At 44.3% G+C, this 20,559-nt stretch overlaps 1 protein-coding gene across 1 annotated transcript; it reads left to right on the top strand.

Annotated features, from left to right (window-relative positions):
* The first annotated feature begins 497 nt into the window (after positions 1-497).
* On the top strand, positions 498-16,712 carry LOC143803834 (AMP deaminase 3-like). The gene is made up of 11 exons (XM_077281600.1): positions 498-547; positions 2,852-2,981; positions 4,317-4,511; positions 5,279-5,410; positions 5,986-6,149; positions 9,957-10,083; positions 10,281-10,444; positions 10,756-10,876; positions 12,900-13,073; positions 13,595-13,705; positions 14,755-16,712. Exons 1-11 carry the CDS (start codon positions 498-500, stop codon positions 14,932-14,934), a joined length of 1,548 nt encoding a protein of 515 aa, XP_077137715.1. The 3' UTR covers positions 14,935-16,712.
* The last annotated feature ends 3,847 nt before the right edge of the window (positions 16,713-20,559 follow it).

Below are 20,559 nucleotides of genomic sequence, written 5' to 3'. Positions count from 1 at the left end.
GATATCACAATGAAGATCCCGGGCGCAGGGTGTCAGACATCCATGTACGGGCACACACCTGTATATATAGATATGTATACCGTATGTACGAGCACACACGCGTGTGTGTGTGTATATATATATATATATATATATATATATATATATATATATGTGTGTGTGTGTGTGTGTGTATATATATATATATATATATATGCCGTATTTGCCACTAGGCACTCGAGGGCACGTGCCTAGGGCGGCGACATTGCGGGGGGGCGGCACCTGAGCAAGGTTTTTGTTTTTTTTTAAAGTCCCAGGTCACAAGCGACCGACCGCCCCACCCCGCCCCGCCCCCCGCCCTCCTTGAAAACAATACTCACAACTCACACCGGGCAGGTAGGAGGGGGGCGCGGAGAGCAGGTGCACTATCCAGCCAGTAAGTGTCTTCTCGCGCCGCAGCTTGGAGCAGTCGCGGGCGGCCGTCTCCCCCTAAGGTGGAAGCCGACGCTCGCATCTTCATGGACGAGTTCAACGGCTCCTCTGCCCCGAGGCTGACACCGGAGAAATCGTATGACAGTCAGCCGGACCGGGACCCGCACGACCTGAAGGTGAGTGCTGCGCAGATATAGCAGAGCCGAGCGGGTCCCGGTCCGGCTGGCTGGCAAACTCCCCGCACGCCATCCAAGTCCTGCTCTGCCACCCCTGTGTATGCCAGGGCACGGTATATACCTGGTCCTACGGGGGAATATATGAGCCACATGCATGACTCATATTCCACCCCCCCTGTATGCATGGCTGATGGGCCATCAGCCATGCATACAGGGGGGGTGGAATATGAGCCGTGCATACAGAGGGAGGGGTGGAGAGATGACCCATGCATACAGGGGGGGGTGTATATGAGCCATGCATACGGGGGGGGGTGTATATGAGCCATGCATACAGGGGGGGGCGTATATGAGCCATGCATATGGGGGGGGCGTATATGAGCCATGCATACAGGGGGGGTGTATATGAGCCATGCATACAGAGGGAGGGGTGGAGAGATGACCAATGCATACAGGGGGAGGGTGTATATGAGCCATGCATACGGGGGGGGGTGTATATGAGCCATGCATACGGGGGGGGCGTATATGAGCCATGCATACGGGGGGGGGGCGTATATGAGCCATGCATACAGGGGGGGTGTATATGAGCCATGCATACGGGGGGGGGGGTGTATATGAGCCATGCATACAGGGGGGGTGTATATGAGCCATGCATACAGGGGGGGGTGTATATTAGCCATGCATACGGGGGGGGTGTATATGAGCCATGCATACAGGGGGGGGTGAATATGAGCCATGCATACAGAGGGGGGGTGAATATGAGCCGTGCATACAGAGGGGGGGTGTATATGAGCCATGCATACAGGGGGGGTGGAATATGAGCCGTGCATACAGAGGGAGGGGTGGAGAGATGACCCATGCATACAGGGGGGGGTGTATATGAGCCATGCATACGGGGGAGGGGTGTATATGAGCCATGCATACAGGGGGGGGCGTATATGAGCCATGCATATGGGGGGGGCGTATATGAGCCATGCATACAGGGGGGGTGTATATGAGCCATGCATACAGAGGGAGGGGTGGAGAGATGACCAATGCATACAGGGGGAGGGTGTATATGAGCCATGCATACGGGGGGGGGTGTATATGAGCCATGCATACGGGGGGGGCGTATATGAGCCATGCATACGGGGGGGGGGCGTATATGAGCCATGCATACAGGGGGGGTGTATATGAGCCATGCATACGGGGGGGGGGTGTATATGAGCCATGCATACAGGGGGGGTGTATATGAGCCATGCATACAGGGGGGGGGTGTATATTAGCCATGCATACGGGGGGGGGGTGTATATGAGCCATGCATACAGGGGGGGGGTGAATATGAGCCATGCATACAGAGGGGGGGTGAATATGAGCCGTGCATACAGAGGGGGGGTGTATATGAGCCATGCATACAGGGGGGTGAATATGAGCCATGTATACGGGGGGGGTGAATATGAGCCATGCACACGGGTTGAGTGTGAGCCATGCATACAGGGGGGGGGGAGTGTGAGCCATGCATACAGGAGGGGGGGTCATTATACAGTATCATGGAGAACTGTGTGTGGCCGTTGTACAGTATTGAGCATCATGTGTGGCCATTATACAATATGGAGCATCATGTGGTCATTATACAGTATGGAGCATCATGTGTGGCCATTATACAGTATGGAGCATCATGTGTGGTCATTATACAGTATGGAGCATCATGTGTGGTTATTATACAGTATGGAGCACTGTGGCCATATTTTTTCGTTTATAATTATTGTATATAAAACAGTGTGATCAGCAGTGCTAAATGGCTGTGGTTGGGACGTGGATATGGGTGTGACTAGTTGTGAAATGGGTGTGGTCAGAGGCGTGGCCTAAAATTTGCTGCGGCACGCGTAGCGCGCCGCACACTTTGTACCTCCTTCCCTTCTTCAAAAGTTGGGAGGTATGGTACCGCATTTGCCAGATCATGGCAAGTGCCACAAATACCATAAGGAATGAATGAGGCCGAACGCTGTGTTGCCGTAAGTGATCCGTTACGCGGCACATGCAGAAAAACTTCCCAATCTGCTGCAAAAGGCGACTTTCACATCAGCGATTCTTGCTAAAGTCACTGCCGATAGTGTCATACTCACCAATGGGGGGGGGGGAGGGGGGCCAGCACTAAAAGTGCCTAGGGCAGCGGAAACTCTAAATACGGCCCAATCGCTTGGTGCTCTCTGTGGGCTGGTGAGCTGCCAGATCTGCACTATAAAAATAAGAACATTAATCCTTATTTTTATCAACGTTTCCCACAGAAAAACCTACTGTCACCGCAGGCTCAATTTCTTGGGATCCAAGTTTAACCTCCATGAGATGCTGAACGAGATGTCGGAGCTGAAGGAACTGAAAAGTGTCCCTCACCGTGACTTCTATAATGTCAGGAAGGTATAAATATAAACATCAAAATCAATATATTCGTATTCTTTTTACTAATACGAGTGATCAATGATGCACTCATCGGCTTTTACTTTAAAGGAACCCATGAATTGAGGGTCATTAGATGAAACCCGGGTAATGGAAAGAATAACAAAACACGCATGGTTATTAGAAAGTCATCCAGTTTGGTTAGACCTTGATTGATACTTTGTTGGGACGGTGTTTAAATAGTTTGGTGACCAGTGATATTTGGTAAGATTTTTTTTATATACAGTGGTCGTTGGTATTTTCAGAAGGTCATTAAATAAGTCATAAACTCTGTTTTAGGTAGTCTTTGATACTTAAAGGTGTTCATCAAATGAGATAAGTTTTGTTGTCTGGTCATTGATACCTTGTTGTGATGGTCAATAAATCAGTGATACAGTTCAGTTTGATAGTGCTTGATACTTTGTTGTGATGGTCATTAGATGAGATAAAGTTTGGTTTCATGGTCATTGATGTGTTGCCAAGATTTTTTCTTTAGAACCAGTGGTTGGTGGTATTTTCAGATGGTCAATAGATCATTGGACACATTCTAGTTTAGGTAATCTTCGAAGAATTGCTGTCAGCCAAATGAACGTGGTTGTTACAAAAGTCAGACAGTTTGGTTAGATGGTGACTGATACTTTGTTGGGGCTTTGTTTTTTTTTAGAATTGGTGATCATTGCTATTTTCAGATGGTCATTAGATCATTGGAAAAATTTTGGTTTAGGCCATCTTCGATACTTGGTAGGGATCGTCATTAGATAACAGTTTGGTTAGGTGATGTCTAATAACTTAGAAGTTATCAGAGACCACTCAACCAAACAGGTGGTTGGGTGGTTATTGATACGTTGGGATGATCAGACATACAGTTGGGTTGATGGTGTTTGAAGACCATCATAAGAAAGTATCAAATAAATCCTGAAGTTTGGTTTTGATTGTGCATTGACCAGTTTAGGGCACATAGATTATCCTTGATATGATTTGGTCATATGACCAGGAAATATGTGACATAGGTTTGGCCAACGTAGACATTAATATCCGTAAGTTTCTGACAGAAATCATTCAACTTGGCTTGTGTCGGCAATGATGATTTCACCTAATTGTTTGGGAGAATGTCATTCACATTGGTCTTGGGTGGATAAGTCCTTTGGAGACCTCATATTTATCATTCATTTGGTCTTTAGATTTTTGCATGGTATGACCATGGATGATATGGACATTGGTCATTTGGTGATCTTCAGTTCAGTAATTCGGTTCTGGAATGATGGACACTCATTGAAAAAAGGGGACAATTGACCATCTGGTTTTCGGTATCTTCAGGTGGACACCCATATTCATGCTGCTGCCTGTATGAACCAGAAGCATTTGCTCCGCTTCATTAAACACACGTATCGCACAGAACCGGACAAGGTGGTCACTGAGAAGAATGGGAAGAAGATGACACTCAAACAACTATTTGAGAGTCTTTACATGGATCCGTACGACCTGACTGTAGACTCTCTGGATGTCCACGCGGTAACGTATAGTTTGTGATGATCTGGGGAAGCTCTATAATTCTACAACTAGTGGCCGTCCAGTGGTTATGATGTGGACCTCTGAGATAATAGGTCAGATCTTTGACTTTCTTAGGACTATATCAGTGGTCCAGATGTCAGAGATTGGAGAAAATACCCATAATAATGTCCACATTTCATATGCCAAAACTTTGGCAACATAGGACTGTGATCAGTCAGAGCGAGTATGTCTGCAATCTGTCAGCCCCTGAGATAATAAATCAGCTTCTACTTCTCCAAACTCTTTATCTAGGGTCCGTACACCAGAATGTTGAGCTAATCAGTCTTAGATCTGTCCGGGTTCTGAGAAAGTAAGTCAAACTTGGACTTTCTGGAACTTTTTGAAATAACCGCAATCATATCTCAAAGTTGTAAAATAATAAGCCTGAGATTTGTCCCTGCTTAAAAAACAATCTTAAATGGTCACCATCACTTTGACAAATTTTGTATAAAACAATTTTACAAGCAAATATGAGCGATCGTAATATATCTTAGGAGAGAAATCTGCTTCTTTCCCCACTTATGAGACACTTCTTTCCCACTTCCTGCCTCCTGAAGTACAGCTTAAATCTCTTTTGTGCGAGATGAAATCAACTGAGGGATCAGGTTACAGCCGGCCTATTGAAGTGAATAGAATTTGCCTTTTAAGTTTTAATTTTTTTTTTCTGGGGTTTTTCAAAATTATTTGGGGAGATTCTGTTCAATAATCGATTAATGCTTAAACTACAGGGACGACAAACCTTCCATAGATTCGATAAGTTCAACGCTAAGTATAACCCCGTGGGAGCAAGCGAGCTCAGAGACCTCTACCAGAAGACGGACAATTACATAGACGGGGAGTACTTTGCCAGGATTATTAAGGTAGGGACCCCACTGACATGTGATTACCGGTATATGCTATATTCATTCATGCTCTAGTCACTGCATCACTTTACACCTCTCTGAGTCCCACACCTCTCCATGGATTGTGTCTGGTATTGCTACTGATCCCCATTTAATTTAATTGAGCTGCAATACCAGACACAACCCATGGAGCGATGTGGCGCTGTTTCTTGAAGAAAGCAGCCATATTTTTCTAATTTCATAAAACCCCTTTAAATATTCCCCTAATTAGTTGGTGCAATCACAAATTTACAGTATGGTTGCCAATTACTGTGTGGGGCCCCTGTAGAAGCAATGACAATGGGGTCCCCTTCTGGTGAATGTTTAACTATTCAAACTCTGTGTTTTACTTTTTCTTTTGCCCTGGATGAGTTATGAAGGTCAGACCCCCCCCCCCAGGTTACCTGTAAGGTCCTGTCACCATTAGGTCTTGTACCTTTTCCCTTCTTCCAACTTCAGTGCACCTTTAAAAGTCCAAACTGAAAGAGTAGCCGTGGTTCTAACTTATTCTTCTTGTTTTTTTGCATTAATGCGCCCCGTGTCTGTCTGTTCAGGAAGTGGCTCGAGAGCTGGAGGACAGCAAGTACCAGTACACAGAGCCTCGGCTATCCATCTACGGCCGCTCCCCCGATGAGTGGGACATCCTGGCCAAGTGGTTCATCAAGCACAAGGTCTACTCCCCCAACATGCGCTGGATGATCCAGGTGCCTCGGATCTTGTAAGTCATTTATGGATCATGTTAACGCTAACACTATGAAGCCCACCTGCTGCCCAGTGATTACTCATGAGTACAAAGGATGGTGTTGCGTGTGCGGCGGAACCCATTTTTATTAGGAGGAGGATAAATCTGCTTATTTCTCCTCTAGATCTGATCTTTCGTTCTCAAATTTCTCAATTCACTGAGCGCAGTGAGTGCAGACTTTCCGATTACTGAAACAGAAGAAGACAGTTGGTGCTCGAAGTTTTATGGAGATTTCTCTGATAAGATGTATTACAAAGTTGCTTATTTTCACGTGAATTATTGATTTATTTAATACAAATTAAAATGACAGTTACTCTTTAACTATAATTAGGATGTAGTGGGCCTGGGTGATACAGGGGTTTCCCATGCAAGATTGACAGACGGATGCAATTGCACCCAGTTGTCCATTGAGGAACTTTACACCCAAGGAAGCAATGAGCTTGAGGGTCACGACCAGCTCACATCAGGCAACGGTTTACTAGAAAAGAGGTGGACAGTAGTGATGAGCGAGTGTACTCATGGCTCGGGTTTTTCCGAGCACGCTCGGGTGGTCTCCGAGTATTTGTTAGTGCTCAGAGATTTACTTTTTGTCGACGCAGCTTCATGATTTACGGCTGCTAGCCGGCCTGAGTACATGTGGGGGTTGCCTGGTTGCTAGGGAATCCCCACATGTATTCAAGCTGTCTAGCAGTCATAAATCATGCAGCTGAGGCAAGGAAACTAAATCTCCGAGCACTAACAAATACTCGGAGACCACCTGAGCATGCTCAGAAAAACCCGAGCCACGAGTATACTCACTCATCACTAGTGGACAGTTCTCCCTTTACTGACACTTGTGGCAATTAGCTAAAATTGTGACAGTCTGCTGGCAGTTTCATCAGCAGCTCTTCCTTCAGCTTGCAAAAGTCTCTGTGTCACTAACTAAACAGCGCAGTTCACACTTTCTCAGTGTTCACAAACAATCTGATGAACATCTCTTTGGCGGCAATGTCCTGCAACAGCTCGCTTGGTGGCTTTGCACGCTATTGCAGCCTTTAGGGTATGTGCACACGATGCAGATTTAGTGCAGAATTGGTGCAGATCTGCAGCAGAAACGCTGCAGAACTGCACTGTGATTTACAGTACAATGTAAATCAATGTGAAAAAAAAAAAGCTGTGCACATGGTGCAGAAAAATCTGCGCAGAAACGCTGCAGATTTCATAGAAGTGCATGTCACTTCTTTTGTGCAGTTCTGCAGCGTTTCTGCACCCCTCCATTATAGAAATAAAATCCGCACAAAAAACGCAGCTGCGGATTCTGCCAGGAGATGCAGATTTTGAGCAGAAAATTCTGCACCTCTTTTCTTAAGTGTGTACATAGCCTTACAGCTACTGCACAACTGCATCCCTCTCCTAGCAGGCTCTGCTGTGGCACTCCTTTATGCAATTGGGCATGAGTTCCAGACTCCTCTGGTGTGGCGGGGCCTCGACACTTTTAGGCAGTTATCTGGAAGGTGCACGCTTCACAAGCAGGAATAAGTCCCTCAATAATGCATCAATCCTTGCCCTTCATTAACAGCGTTTGTCTTGCTAGTGTCTGCTCTCTTTCACCTAAAACAGACCTGATGTTCTGCTCCTCCAACTGGAGTTTTGTTGCTATGTAGTCATGTAGAAGCTCAGAGGTGGAACCCTTTAATTGGGGGTGTTTACGCACCTCTTAAAGGTGCCAACATTGCTCTGACACATCTTCTTCGGGTCACTGGACCCGATCATCCTCAGACTTTCTGCAATTCTTCCAGCTTCGTCTGCTAGCAGCCTAGGGGAGAGCACAGTTTGGACCAAAAGCGCAACCATTCTGCTGGTCCGAACTGTCAATCTTCATGAGCACACTCTACCGGCAAAGTAAGAAACCAGGGGCGGGAGCGGTGTGCTCAAGTAGGTTCAGCTTGAGACAGCCTTTAATACATGAAAAAACTGTCTAAATATAAACGCCATAAAATAAAAACACTGTCAAACCTCAGGACTCCCAGCAGTAAGCTTGTGTCCAAACCAGGGACCCAATAAGTCTGCCCACCATGTAGCCACAAACACCATGAGCTATCGACAATGCTGTGCCTCGTCCAGAAAATAGAAAAGCCTCTGTATAGACTTGATTTCAGCACCGGCTGTGGATCAGGAGTCATTTTGTGCACTGCAGCCTTTCCAGTAATAGGCTGAGCTTAATTGTAAAGGAAATTCACATTTTGCTTCCTGTGGTTTGGAAACTTGATGCAATCTCAATAAAAACATAATCTCTCCGGACCATTAACACAGAGATATGATGCAGAGGAGATGTGCAGACATGGAGCCCATTATCACTGATGCCGCCCTGACGCCTGCTTTTCATTTATGGGTAGTCAACATTTTCTAACTGTAAATGTGCTGCCCCTGATGGTAGAGAATGGGAACTGCAATTACGGGTTATACAACAGGAGTGTGGAAGCCACAAAAAACACGACCAAAAGAGTCATAAATAGCACAAAGAAGTTTTTATTATTCCATACAAAAACAAAAAATAAAAAAAATAATGTAGGACAAAAAAAGGCACAAAGTGGGAAGCATGTGTATACAGCAAGCAAAGTGCAACTGTGCAAAGCCTTGATGTGCAGACCAAGGAAAGGATCACATTTAGATCTCTTTATGTATTATCAAAAAGAGGGAAGCATGTATAGGGGTACTACATGTAGAACAAATAGTAAAGAGTAAATTGGAGATCATCAATTAATCGTGGTACAACCACTGAACACAAAATGTTTATCAAGACATATTACAATATCCAATGCTGAAGCGTCAGCTATAGGAGGCGGGATCCAACCCACATGTTCAATGGTGTCCCCACCCAATTAGATGACCGTCCGGCTATAGCTTGTATGTAGCCACCAATTACAAACTATCCCTCACATGTACCAGGCCAAGGAGTGGTATCTACCACCAAATATATTACCTTTAAGGATGGCACAGGCACACAGGAAAATCCTCGGACTGCACGTCTGCAGACGTGCCATCCTTAAAGGTAATATATTTGGTGGTAGATACCACTCCTTGGCCTGGTACATGTGAGGGATAGTTTGTAATTGGTGGCTACATACAAGCTATAGCCGGACGGTCATCTAATTGGGTGGGGACACCATTGAACATGTGGGTTGGATCCCGCCTCCTATAGCTGACGCTTCAGCATTGGATATTGTAATATGTCTTGATAAACATTTTGTGTTCAGTGGTTGTACCACGATTAATTGATGATCTCCAATTTACTCTTTACTATTTGTTCTACAGGTAGTACCCCTATACATGCTTCCCTCTTTTTGATAATACATAAAGAGATCTAAATGTGACCCTTTCCTTGGTCTGCACATCAAGGCGTTGCACTTTGCTTGCTGTATGCACATGCTTCCCACTTTGTGCCTTTTTTTGTCCTACATTATTATTTTTTTTTATTTTTTGTTTTTGTATGGAATAATAAAAACTTCTTTGTGCTATTTATGACTGTTTCTGTCGTGTTTTTTGTGGTTTCCACACTCCTATTGGTAGTATTTGGTGCCGACTAGTCGATAGTAAGTCCTATGATGAAGAAAAAATGATATATGATGACTAATCAGTGATAAATATGTTGTTACATACCATTTTTTTCTTTCTGATTACGGGTTATATCAGATTTGAAATTAAACTTTACTTTTCCCATAAATGTGGATTATGACATGTAAGGCCGGATGGCAGAATAACAATAATCATGAAGAATCAATGTCTGTGTTTTTTTCCTTCCAGTGACATTTTCAGATCGAAGAAGATTCTTCCAGATTTTGGCAAAATGTTGGAAAATATATTCTTGCCACTATTTGAGGCGACAATTAACCCTTCAGATCACAAAGAGCTCTACCTATTCCTTAACTATGTAAGTAAGAGGGGTGTCCCCTTTCTGTGTATATCCAGGGTTGTTCCCCATTGCATATATCCAGGGTGGTGTCCCTTCTTAAGTATATCTGGGGGAGTCGTCCCTTGTATATAATCAGGGGGTGTTTCTCCTTGTGTACATTCCGGGTGCCCCCTCTCATGTGTATCCTTCGTTGATCGGCACATTTGTGATTCCAGGTCACGGGCTTTGACAGCGTCGACGATGAGTCCAAACACAACGATCACATGTTCTCCAACAAGAGTCCGACCCCCGACCAGTGGACACACGAGCAGAACCCCCCATACAGTTACTACCTGTATTATATGTATGCCAATATCATGCTGCTCAACAACCTGCGCAAGTAAGTGACCCCCACCCCTTCCCTTCAAGACTGTCCCACCAAGTCAGCATTGGCAGGAGAATCCCTTTAAATGGTTTCTCCTTGGAGTTTGTGCAGTTTTTGTGTAGACCCCCTAAGTTAGAGCCCCTCCAGGGCTTCCAGATTCCCATATCTCACAGCAATGCTGTTGGTTTCTCCACCGACTTCACTTCCGGGGCCCCCCTTAGCTTTAGAGATTAATGGGGTCTCTGGAGTGAAACCATCTGTGGTGCTGGGCGGCGATCGCTGGTGTGGAAGAATTGCAATGATCATTGACGTTTTCCATTTCTCAGGGAGCGGGGGATGAGCACCTTCCTGTTCCGGCCTCATTGCGGAGAAGCCGGGTCCATCACACATCTGGTGTCGGCCTTTATAACTGCAGATAACATTTCTCATGGATTACTTCTCAAAAAGGTAAGAATTAAAAAAAAAAAGTTATCGGGATCCAATGCTGGGAGTTGTAGTGCAACCAAGGCTTTGTATTTGCTGCTTGCAAATTAAATATGTCCTCTGTACTATACATGTAAATGGTGAAACTATAAGACAGATTCAGGATTCACCACTAAGACCCCCATCTATCTGGAGAACGGGGCCCTGTCACACCTCTTTATTCAGTTGGGTGGGAGTGGTGCATCCCCTATAATTCTGCTCAAAACAATGATTAATATTTTGATTGTTACAATTGTATCCAGTTAAGACAAACTGCGAGAGGCAACAATCTCTAAAGGTTTTCAGCTGAGTTACAGTGGCATGTAAAAGTTTGGGCACCCCTGGTCAAAATTACTGTTATTGTGAACAGTTAAGCAAGTTGAAGGTGACATGATCTCTAAAAGGCCTAAAGTTAAAGATGACATTTCCTTTGTATTTTAGGCAAAATAAAAATAAATTTATCTTTTACATTTTAAAAATTACAAAAAGCAGAATGGGCCTATGCAAACGTTTGTGCACCCTTGGAGATTTGTATGCTCAGATAACTTTAACCTAAGTTTCACACCTTAACGAGCCTGTTCGGGTTAGGACTTGTTCAGTATCATCGTTAGGAAAGGCCAGGGGATGCAAATTTTCCAGCTTTATAAAAACCCAGCCTCCTCTAACCTTCTACCAAAATACATCAGCCATGGGTTCTTCTGAGCAGCTGCCTAACACTCTGAAAATGAAACCGGTGGAGGCCCACAAAGCAGGAGAAGTCTATAAGAAGATCGCAAAGCTTTATCAAGTTGCCCTTTCCTCAGTTTGAAATGTAATTAAGAAATGGCAGTCAACAGGAACAGTGGAGGTCAAAATAAATTCTGGAAGACCAAGCAAAATTTCAGTGAGAGCTGTTAGTAGGTTTGCTAGAGAGGCAAATCAGAACCTTTGCTTGACTGCAAAAGATCTTCAGAAAGATTTAGCAGACTCTCGAGTTGTGGTACATCGTTCTAATGTTCAAAGACACCTGCACAAACATGGCCTTCATGGAAGAGTCATCAGAAGAAAACCTCTCCTGTGTCCTCACCATAAAATTAAGTGTCAGAAATATGCAAAACCACATCTAAACAAGCCTGATGCATTTTGGAAAAAAGTACTGTGGAGCGATGAGGTTAAAATAGAACTCTATGGCCACACTGATCAAAGGTATGTGTAGAGAAAGAAGAGCACAGAATTTCAGGAAAAGAACATCTCACAAACCATTAAGCATGGGGGTGGATCAATCATACTTTGGGGTTGTGTTGCAGCCAATGGCACAGGGAACATTTCACGGGTAGCGGGAAGAATAGATTCAATGAAAAGAGGATGGCTTCTACAAATGCATAATAATCCTAAACACACGTCAACATCCACAATAGATGACCTCAAAGGGAGCAAGCTGAAGGTTTTACAATGGCCCTTACAGTTCCCTGATTTGAACATCATTGAAAATCTGTGGCTAGAGCTAAAAATAGCAGAGAATGCAAGACGACCCAGGAATCTCACAGAACTGGAAGAATTGTCCAAGGAAAAATGGATGATAATCCCTCAAACAAGAAATGAAAGATTCTTGTCTGGCTACAAAAAGCGTTTACAAGCTGTGATACTTGCAAAATGGGGGCTACTAGGTGCTAACCAAGCAGGGTGCCCAAACTTTTCTATCTGCTCATTTTCCTTTTTGTAATTTTTAAACTGTGAAAGATGATATACCGTATATATATTTTTTGCCTAAAATACAAAGGAAAGGTGTCATCTGTAATGTTAGACCTTTTAGAGATCAGTTCATCTTTAACTCTCTTAACTGTTCACAATAACAGTCATTTTGCCCCGGGGTGCCAAGACTTTTACATGCCACTGTAAAGAAGAATGTTCTTATTCACTGACAACAAGCAGGAGTAAAAGCAGAAAGTGTATTGAGTGTTTGTAAAGTTGTGATTTTTCTGACTGTGTGAGCAGAGCCGTGGTCACCCGTGCCGTCCTTTCTCCCCAGAGCCCGGTGCTGCAGTACCTCTACTACCTGGCACAGATTCCCATCGCGATGTCTCCGCTCAGCAATAACAGCTTATTCCTAGAATACTCCAAGAACCCACTGCGGGAATTCCTGCATAAAGGCCTGGTCGTGTCCCTGTCCACAGACGATCCCATGCAATTCCACTACACCAAGGTAGGAGCAAGGAAGAAGTGGGGCCCCTCGCCTCCCACCAGATAAGCACATACTTATCTACTGAAATACTCTGTGCTGCTGGAAAGACCTGCTTCTTCAGCTATGTACTCTGTCAGTAATCGCTCATAAAATCAGTACACCCTGCTCCTGAAATACACTGTGCTGCCGGAGACCTTGCTTTTCCCATTGTGTAATTTTGTTTGTGATCTCCCATGAGATCAGTGCACTCTTCCGCTGAAATACTCTGTGCTGCTGAGAGCCCCACTACTTCCACTATGCTCTTTTACTCTGTAATCTTCCTTTAGATCACTTTTAGACCTGTATTCTCTCACAAGATCAGCACACTACTCTCCTGAAATACTCTGTGCTGCTAGGCCCTATTTATCCCTTATTCTGTCACCTCCCATAAAATCAGCTCTCTCCTCTCCTGAAATACTCTGTGCTGCTGAGGACACTGTTACCCTCTGTCGTCCTCACCGTACCTGTGTCCTCGGTAATGCATATTTCTATCCATGGTATAGGAAGCCCTGATGGAGGAATACGCCATCGCTGCCCAGGTCTGGAAACTGAGCACCTGCGACTTGTGCGAGATCGCCAGGAACAGCGTCCTGCAGAGCGGCCTCTCCGACAAGGTTAGGACATAAGAACCCAATGTGGAGTCTCCTTGAGTCGCAATACGATTTTGGGGTTTTCTTTCACACCTGGTTCAGATCCAATAGAAGTGACGACTGTCAATCACACCCTATTACAGCTGTAGAAGGGAATCATTATCTAGAAGGACTTTCCACCTATAATTAAAATTTCAGGATTAAACAATAATGCTTGGCTAGCCTACCCGGTTCCTCCTGGTTATTCCCTCTGGCATGGTTTCTCTCATTCCCAGCCCTATTCCTAGCCCTCTATACACACTGTGCTTTGGTAGTCTGAGACCCCCCCTGGTTTGGCCTGAGACACTCCCCCTGGTCGTCCGGGCTGAGGCACTCCCCCTGGTCGTCTGAGACTCCCCCTGGTCTGAGCTGACACACTCCCCCTGGTCTGGGATGAGACACTCCCCCTGTCCTCACCTTGTCTGACACACTCCCCCCGGTCTGGGCTGAGACACTTTCCCTGGTCTTGGCTGATCCATCAAATCTGATGGGACATACAAATCTGGGACAGAGGTTCGGGGAAGCTAGTGAAGAAGGGAGACTATTTAAAATTTAATTTTGTTTGGTTAGGTGGTAAGGGTGTTGTTTAGTAAAATGAAAATATATTATCAGGTCATGTATCTAATGTACGGTATTTGTCTGCAAATTGTATCGGACTGTGTTAATGGCGTGTCATATGCTTTAATAAAAAATACATGATTTAAAAAAAAATAACAATTTTGTTAATTTAACCCTCTCCTAGCCCTAAAGAATCCAGGAAAAACGTCACCAACCTGGCCGATGTTTTGCTGGATTTGAGCCAATTGAAACCCCAAAATTTCACTTTCTGCAGAACCTGAATTTTGGGGGAAATCTGTAGCAAAATTGATTTCGTAATGGATTCGCTGGGATGTGATCCAAGACATATATGATCCCCGAGAGGATCCCAGGAGGCGGCGGGGTGCAGCTGACCGGGGTTCGGTTTGGGGCTTTGGGGTGACGTTTTGACATTGGGTCACACACTGATCCTCATCTCTCATCCTCTTGTCTTCCAGGAGAAGAAGCATTTTCTGGGGGAGAATTGCATGAAGGAAGGTCCGGAGGGAAACGACATCAGGAGAACCAACGTGGCTCAGATCCGCATGGCCTTCCGCTACGAAACTCTGTGCAACGAGCTGAGCTTCTTGGCCGACGCTATGCATTCTGAGGCTTTACCCTTGGCTCAGGCACAATGAGGAGAACCAGGGGAACGTCCCTTCATTCTGGTGCCTACAAGCCAACATGGATGATGACGATGATCATGGACGTCATGTGTTTTCCTCCAGGATTTCCTGTTTGCCTGTCACCCTGGAGAGTGAATTGCTTTTTTTTTCTAGCACCACCATGGAATCTGGTCACCATTGCCGGACCCCCTCTTCCGTTATCCACCACTCAAAACCTTGTGGTCTTCTGTCTGCCAAAGCTCGCTTATATAAAATACTGAGAATGTGAATAATGGATGGTAATTAAGGGGCACTCTGTCTACAATCACCTGTGATCTCTTTATCAGACATTTGTAGACAGGGAGACATGCGAATACAAGCTATTTCTCCCTGATATCAGCTGACAGCAGTGTTAATCGAGGGAATGAGTGCCAGATGCTGTACAAACCTCTCTTCCGCCGTTGATCATACTTTACATAACCATGCTGGGTGCACAGGTTGGAGCCTAAGGGGGTGTTTAAAAAGGTCCTTTTTTGGCAGTTTTGAGATCAATACTATTAAATACGGGTGATAATTAGGGAGCCCAGTTGGAGATTTTGTATTGGGGGCCCATGAGCTTCAAATTACACCACTGTCTTTAGTGTTGGGAAAATCCATGCGTGTCACCGATCAGTTGCTTTTTAAAGGCACCTGTCACCAGGTTTTTAGCATCTAATCTGAGGGAAGCATAATGTAGGGACAGAGACCTCAATTCCAGTGATGAGTCACTTACTGGGCTGCTTGCTGTAGTATTGATAAAATAACAGTTTTATCAGCAGATGATCACTAGAGGACTAGTAAACCTGCTGCCATGTAGTCCAATCCCGCCCCCACCACTGATTTGCACAGTGTACACAAAGTAGCCAATCAGATGTGTGGGTGGGGTGAAACAGAGCTCAGCATTTAGAGAACTCGTAGATCTGCAGCAGAATAATACAGGGATTTTATCAAAACTCTAGCAAGTAGCCTAGTAAGTGATACATTGCTGGAATCAGGGTCTCTGCCTCTATTTTACTGCTCTCAGATAGAGTAACAAAAACCTGGTGACAGATCCCTTTAAGGCCGTTTGACTCATCCATGTGAAGCCTCGTAGGCATATGAGGCTGTTGCGTTTGGGTCTGTACTCGGGCCATCCAAGCTGGCCGCACACTCGAAAACAATGTTTCTTCCAACTCCCCAATTGGTCAAAAGTTCATGTGTTTTCAACAAGGAAAAGTCGCTGTCAGACTCCTCTGGCAGAGGCAGGTCTCCGACGAAAACAAAAGGATCGGGTATTGAAATTCCATCTGTCCGATCCGTCATTTGGGTAAATAATAGCTGCTTAAATACGGATCAGCACTCAGCTTTCCCAGGTCCCTGAATTACCCGACGTGCCTAGCAATCTAATAAGGAGGGGACGTATCACAGGACACTGAGGCCAGTTTGATTTTCAGGACTCAGGGAAAGAAGGGTTAAAATCCCCTCCTGAGGGCTCCAATGGAGGCCATCCGGACTGGTCCTATAAACAGTCACTGCCGCAATGTTTCAGCTATAACCTAATAGTATCGCGACAGCATCTGGTGGATCTTCATTTCACCAGCCTGCCGCCCCGCTTCCCCGCTCAGTGGTGCACCGCCATCTCTGCGCTTATTACATGGATGTAACGCTCGGCCTGGTGCACATTTTACACATCTTGTACTTTAAGAGTGTTATTCTGCCAAAAAAAGTTGTTTTTTTCTATGTTTTAAACAGAAATAAAAATAAAATCAGAAACCAAAGTGTTTGGCGTTTTTATTAGCTGTATCATATTTCAAGCAGAACATGGATCCAACCGCTGAAAACGCCCCCTACTGGAATAAAGGATGCAAAACCGGTAAACCCCTTTAGGCACAGAAGAATGGGGGGAAAAGACCTGCCGTGATGTAATCGTCACTTTAAGAACAGCATGTCACAGCAGTATATTCCTCGCACAAGAAGCACTCCCCAGGACCCACTCCCCTGCTTGTATTGTATCACACGACCGTCCTTTTTTAATAAAATATATCTATCTATCTATATATCTAAGAAATAGAAGTTACTGCGTTAATATTTAAATTAAAAATCATAAATTGTACAAAGAAAATTATAAAAGTTCAGAATAGTTATAGTTTTGTTAAAAATGATTTGAAAACAAAAAACAAAAAAACATTAGTTTCAAAATGGTTTTATTTATTTTTGGACAATTAAAAATACATACAATTTTTTTTTTATATCTTAAAATATTTCCAGTAACAATCTCTTACTTTACAAAGGCAGTAATGTAAGGATGTTTAGCGCTTAGTGTACAAGGCAAAAAGGTCACATAAATGAATTATTATCATGAGCGGCATCAGATACAAAATAATAAGTAAATCCGAAGTAAAAGAGGCGGCCGCAGGGAAGTGATGTGCGGTCATGTGACCAAGTGGATTGCGCTCCGCAATGGCGGCCTCCTCTGTACCTATACAGTGTAGTATATTACTGCTTCTTATAAAGTGTAAAAAGTGAACGTTACAAAGGAGCAGAGCTGTAGTGTAAAGTATGGGGAACCGACAACAGCAGCCTGGGCCTCCAGGAAGCCAAGCAATTGCGAAGGAAACGTAGCAAATAAGCGTTCCCTCCGTAGTGTACATGGGAGACCGCTAGCAGACATCCCGGAAGGGAGTACGATTATTCAGTGTAGTCTCAGGCAAGTCTTAAAGGGAAAGGGCTGCGGTCCCCTCATTAACGAAGGCGACAGGGAAGAGTAGTAGCCCCTCCAAACACCCCAGTAGTCACACGGCAATCACTGCCGCTTCTCTAAAGTATCTGTGATCACAGAATTATATGCTACATGTACGCGTCCACAAAATAAACAGAAAAATAGACATTTATTGCTGATTACTTTTATGTTATTTGCAGACAGAGTTTAGTTTGCTCGTTTTTTAAAGAAGGAAATTAAAAAAACACACCAAAAACCACCTAAAAAATGCTTAAAAGACTCTTCCTGTTTGTGCAACTATTTTTTCAGAGGTTTTTTTTGCACTTTAAGTGCTGAAAAAACACCTGGTGGGGAAAACAAGAAAGTGCAGGTCACGTCTTTGGAGCTGCTCCTGATTGAATCTGCTCCAATCAGGGGGAACCTAAGGGGAAGAGGGAACTTAAAGGAGGGGTGAAACCCTCAGGAGGGGTGTAAATCTTGGGGGGTGGAAGCCTCAGGAGGGGAACCTCGGCAGGGGGGGGGGGGGACTTCAGGAGGGGTGCAAACCTTTGGGGGGGTGGAACCCTCAGGGGGGACCTCAGGGGGGTGGAACTTCAGGAGGGGAAGCTCAGGGGGGTGTGGGAACCCTCAGGAGGGGTGGAACCCTGGGGGGGTGGAACACTTAGGAAGGGGGAATCCTAAGTGGGGGAGACCTTGGGGGGTTAAGGGAGGGGCTGGAACCAAACTCTTCCAAAACTGCTCCAGGAAACTAAGCTTTTTCCACTAGAAAATTTGTTGTTTTTGACCACCTAAAAAAAAACCTCTTTACACGGCCTCATAGTGGTCCCCTCACTAGTGGTCGGCTTCATAGTGTAAGCCAAATATCACCAAGATGTCTGTTGTTTTCCTCTGTACAGGATGCAAAAAGTCCGATCCTGAGAATTGCATACGTGTTAAAGGGAGCACAAGTGCACACACTCGACCTCTGCTCCATTCACTGCCTATAGAACAGAGAGAAAACCGAGTGTCGCGCTCTCCTATTTCCAGCTGTGCCATAGACCATGAATAGAGCAGAAGTAAGGCCAGCACTCCTCCGCTCAACTCAAGACCGGGCTCCGCAGATCCTCACACCTAGGGTACAGAGCGCCGTTGTTAATATCTCTGGGGGGCTGCTAGCAGTCGTACACTCAAATGTCAGAAAATTATCCCGTAGTCTATGGAAAAGGAATTACTTGAGATTTTGGGGGACAACCCTTAAAGAGCCCTAATTATTGAAATTCCTGAAATGAACTATAATGCTATTTATATTTGAGCCACTAGATGGCAATGTAGTTACTCTCAGCTGCAGACAACATGGGGCAATGCACACCATGTGACTTATCCCTCCTGCACTGAATGCTATGAGCTGTTATTAATCACCTATTTATACTCCAATGTTGGCAGAGTCAATATTTTAATAAATTTAAATAGTATTTTTTTACATTTTCTTTTCATAACTGTATCCAGCATGGAAAGTTATAAAACTTTGCCAATCACATTATTAGGGAATTTGACTACAGTCCTGTAAAGAAAAAAAAAGGCATGCAGGTGGCTTTAAACCCCGGCTCTTCCCTACTTTTCTACTCTTAGCTGCGTTGATATCAGAACGTTCCCATTTGGAGTACAGATGATGGCAGTGATGGGTCAGCTCAGCACCAACCCTGGGGATTATCTGACTGATCACTGCCATCATCTGTACTCCAAACGAGAACGTTCTGATATATTAATGCAGCTGAAGGCAGTGACATAGACTGGGGGAAGACACTTACGTGCCCAATAAAGTGATCGGCAAAGTTTTCACAATTTTCCATGATGGCAGTATATATATATATATATATATATATATATATATATATATATATATATATATATATATATATATATATATATATATATATATATATACACATACACACATGCAGTTTACTTATTACAGGGATGTTGTTACTTTCTCCTATCACCCCTAATGTGGGGGCTCCAGTGCTCTATGGCTGTGCCTTACACCGGAGCGCAGCTCTTGGGACGTTACGTCCTGTATACTCCAATCTTCACATAGGAGTCACGGTGTCTACAACGTGGCAGCCGGCACTGACCCATCAGTTCCCAGTAATCCCAGCACGGGACCAATACCTTCACGCCCATAATGTGGTTTCACCCAATGAAAATATAAATCACGCTGAAATGTGTGACATCTAGGAGATAAATAATAAAATCCTCCTCACCATTATACACATCCGGCGTCAATCAACCCCAAGGACCCGATGAAGATGGAGATAGATATCTATATACAATATCACAAAGAGCAAAGAAACGTTTCCTAAATCTATCGAGTTCAGATATAAAAACATCTGGAACATAAAACATCAATAATTTAAAAAGTGCGAAGTCGCTGTCACACTATATTACACTATCTCCACCACCCCGGACATGACATCATAGAATTAGATCACCATCAGCGTCTCGCCCTGTTAGGGCGGGTTCACACATAGCTGCACCTTGTAGTGTTCCTACAGCAGTAATTCACCGACGCAGCTGTGTAATACATTCACACAAAGAACACTAATGTGTGCGAATACGGACAGAAAGCATCTGTCACCTCCGATCAACATCTTACATATAGAATAAGCCTTTATACACTGCTCACAAAAATAAAGGGAACACTCAAATAACACATCCTAGATCTGAATGAATGAAATATTCTCATTGAATACTTTGTTCTGTACAAAGTTGAATGTGCTGACAACAAAGTCACAAAAAAATCATCAATGGAAATCAAATTTATTAATCAATGGAGGCCTGGATTTGGAATCCCACTCAAAATCAAAGTGGAAAATCAAATTACAGGCTGATCCAACTTCAATGGAAATGCCTCAAGACAAGGAAATGATGCTCAGTAGTGTGTG

The sequence above is a fragment of the Ranitomeya variabilis genome, chromosome 2 (assembly GCF_051348905.1).
Source record: "Ranitomeya variabilis isolate aRanVar5 chromosome 2, aRanVar5.hap1, whole genome shotgun sequence".
Taxonomy (NCBI): domain Eukaryota; kingdom Metazoa; phylum Chordata; class Amphibia; order Anura; family Dendrobatidae; genus Ranitomeya; species Ranitomeya variabilis.
The sequence above is the reverse complement of the archived record's forward strand: the minus strand, read 5'-3'. Positions and strand labels throughout refer to the sequence as shown.

What these genes read in the sequence shown, in the direction of transcription:
- LOC143803834 (XM_077281600.1), top strand. Translation starts at nt 498, where the DNA reads ATGGACGAGTTCAACGGCTCCTCTGCCCCGAGGCTGACACCGGAGAAA. An exon ending in CTGCTCAACAACCTGCGCAA is followed by an intron (nt 10,445 to 10,755) that starts GTAAGTGACCCC and finishes TCCATTTCTCAG; the next exon opens with GGAGCGGGGGATGAGCACCT. An exon ending in AGAGCGGCCTCTCCGACAAG is followed by an intron (nt 13,706 to 14,754) that starts GTTAGGACATAA and finishes CTTGTCTTCCAG; the next exon opens with GAGAAGAAGCATTTTCTGGG.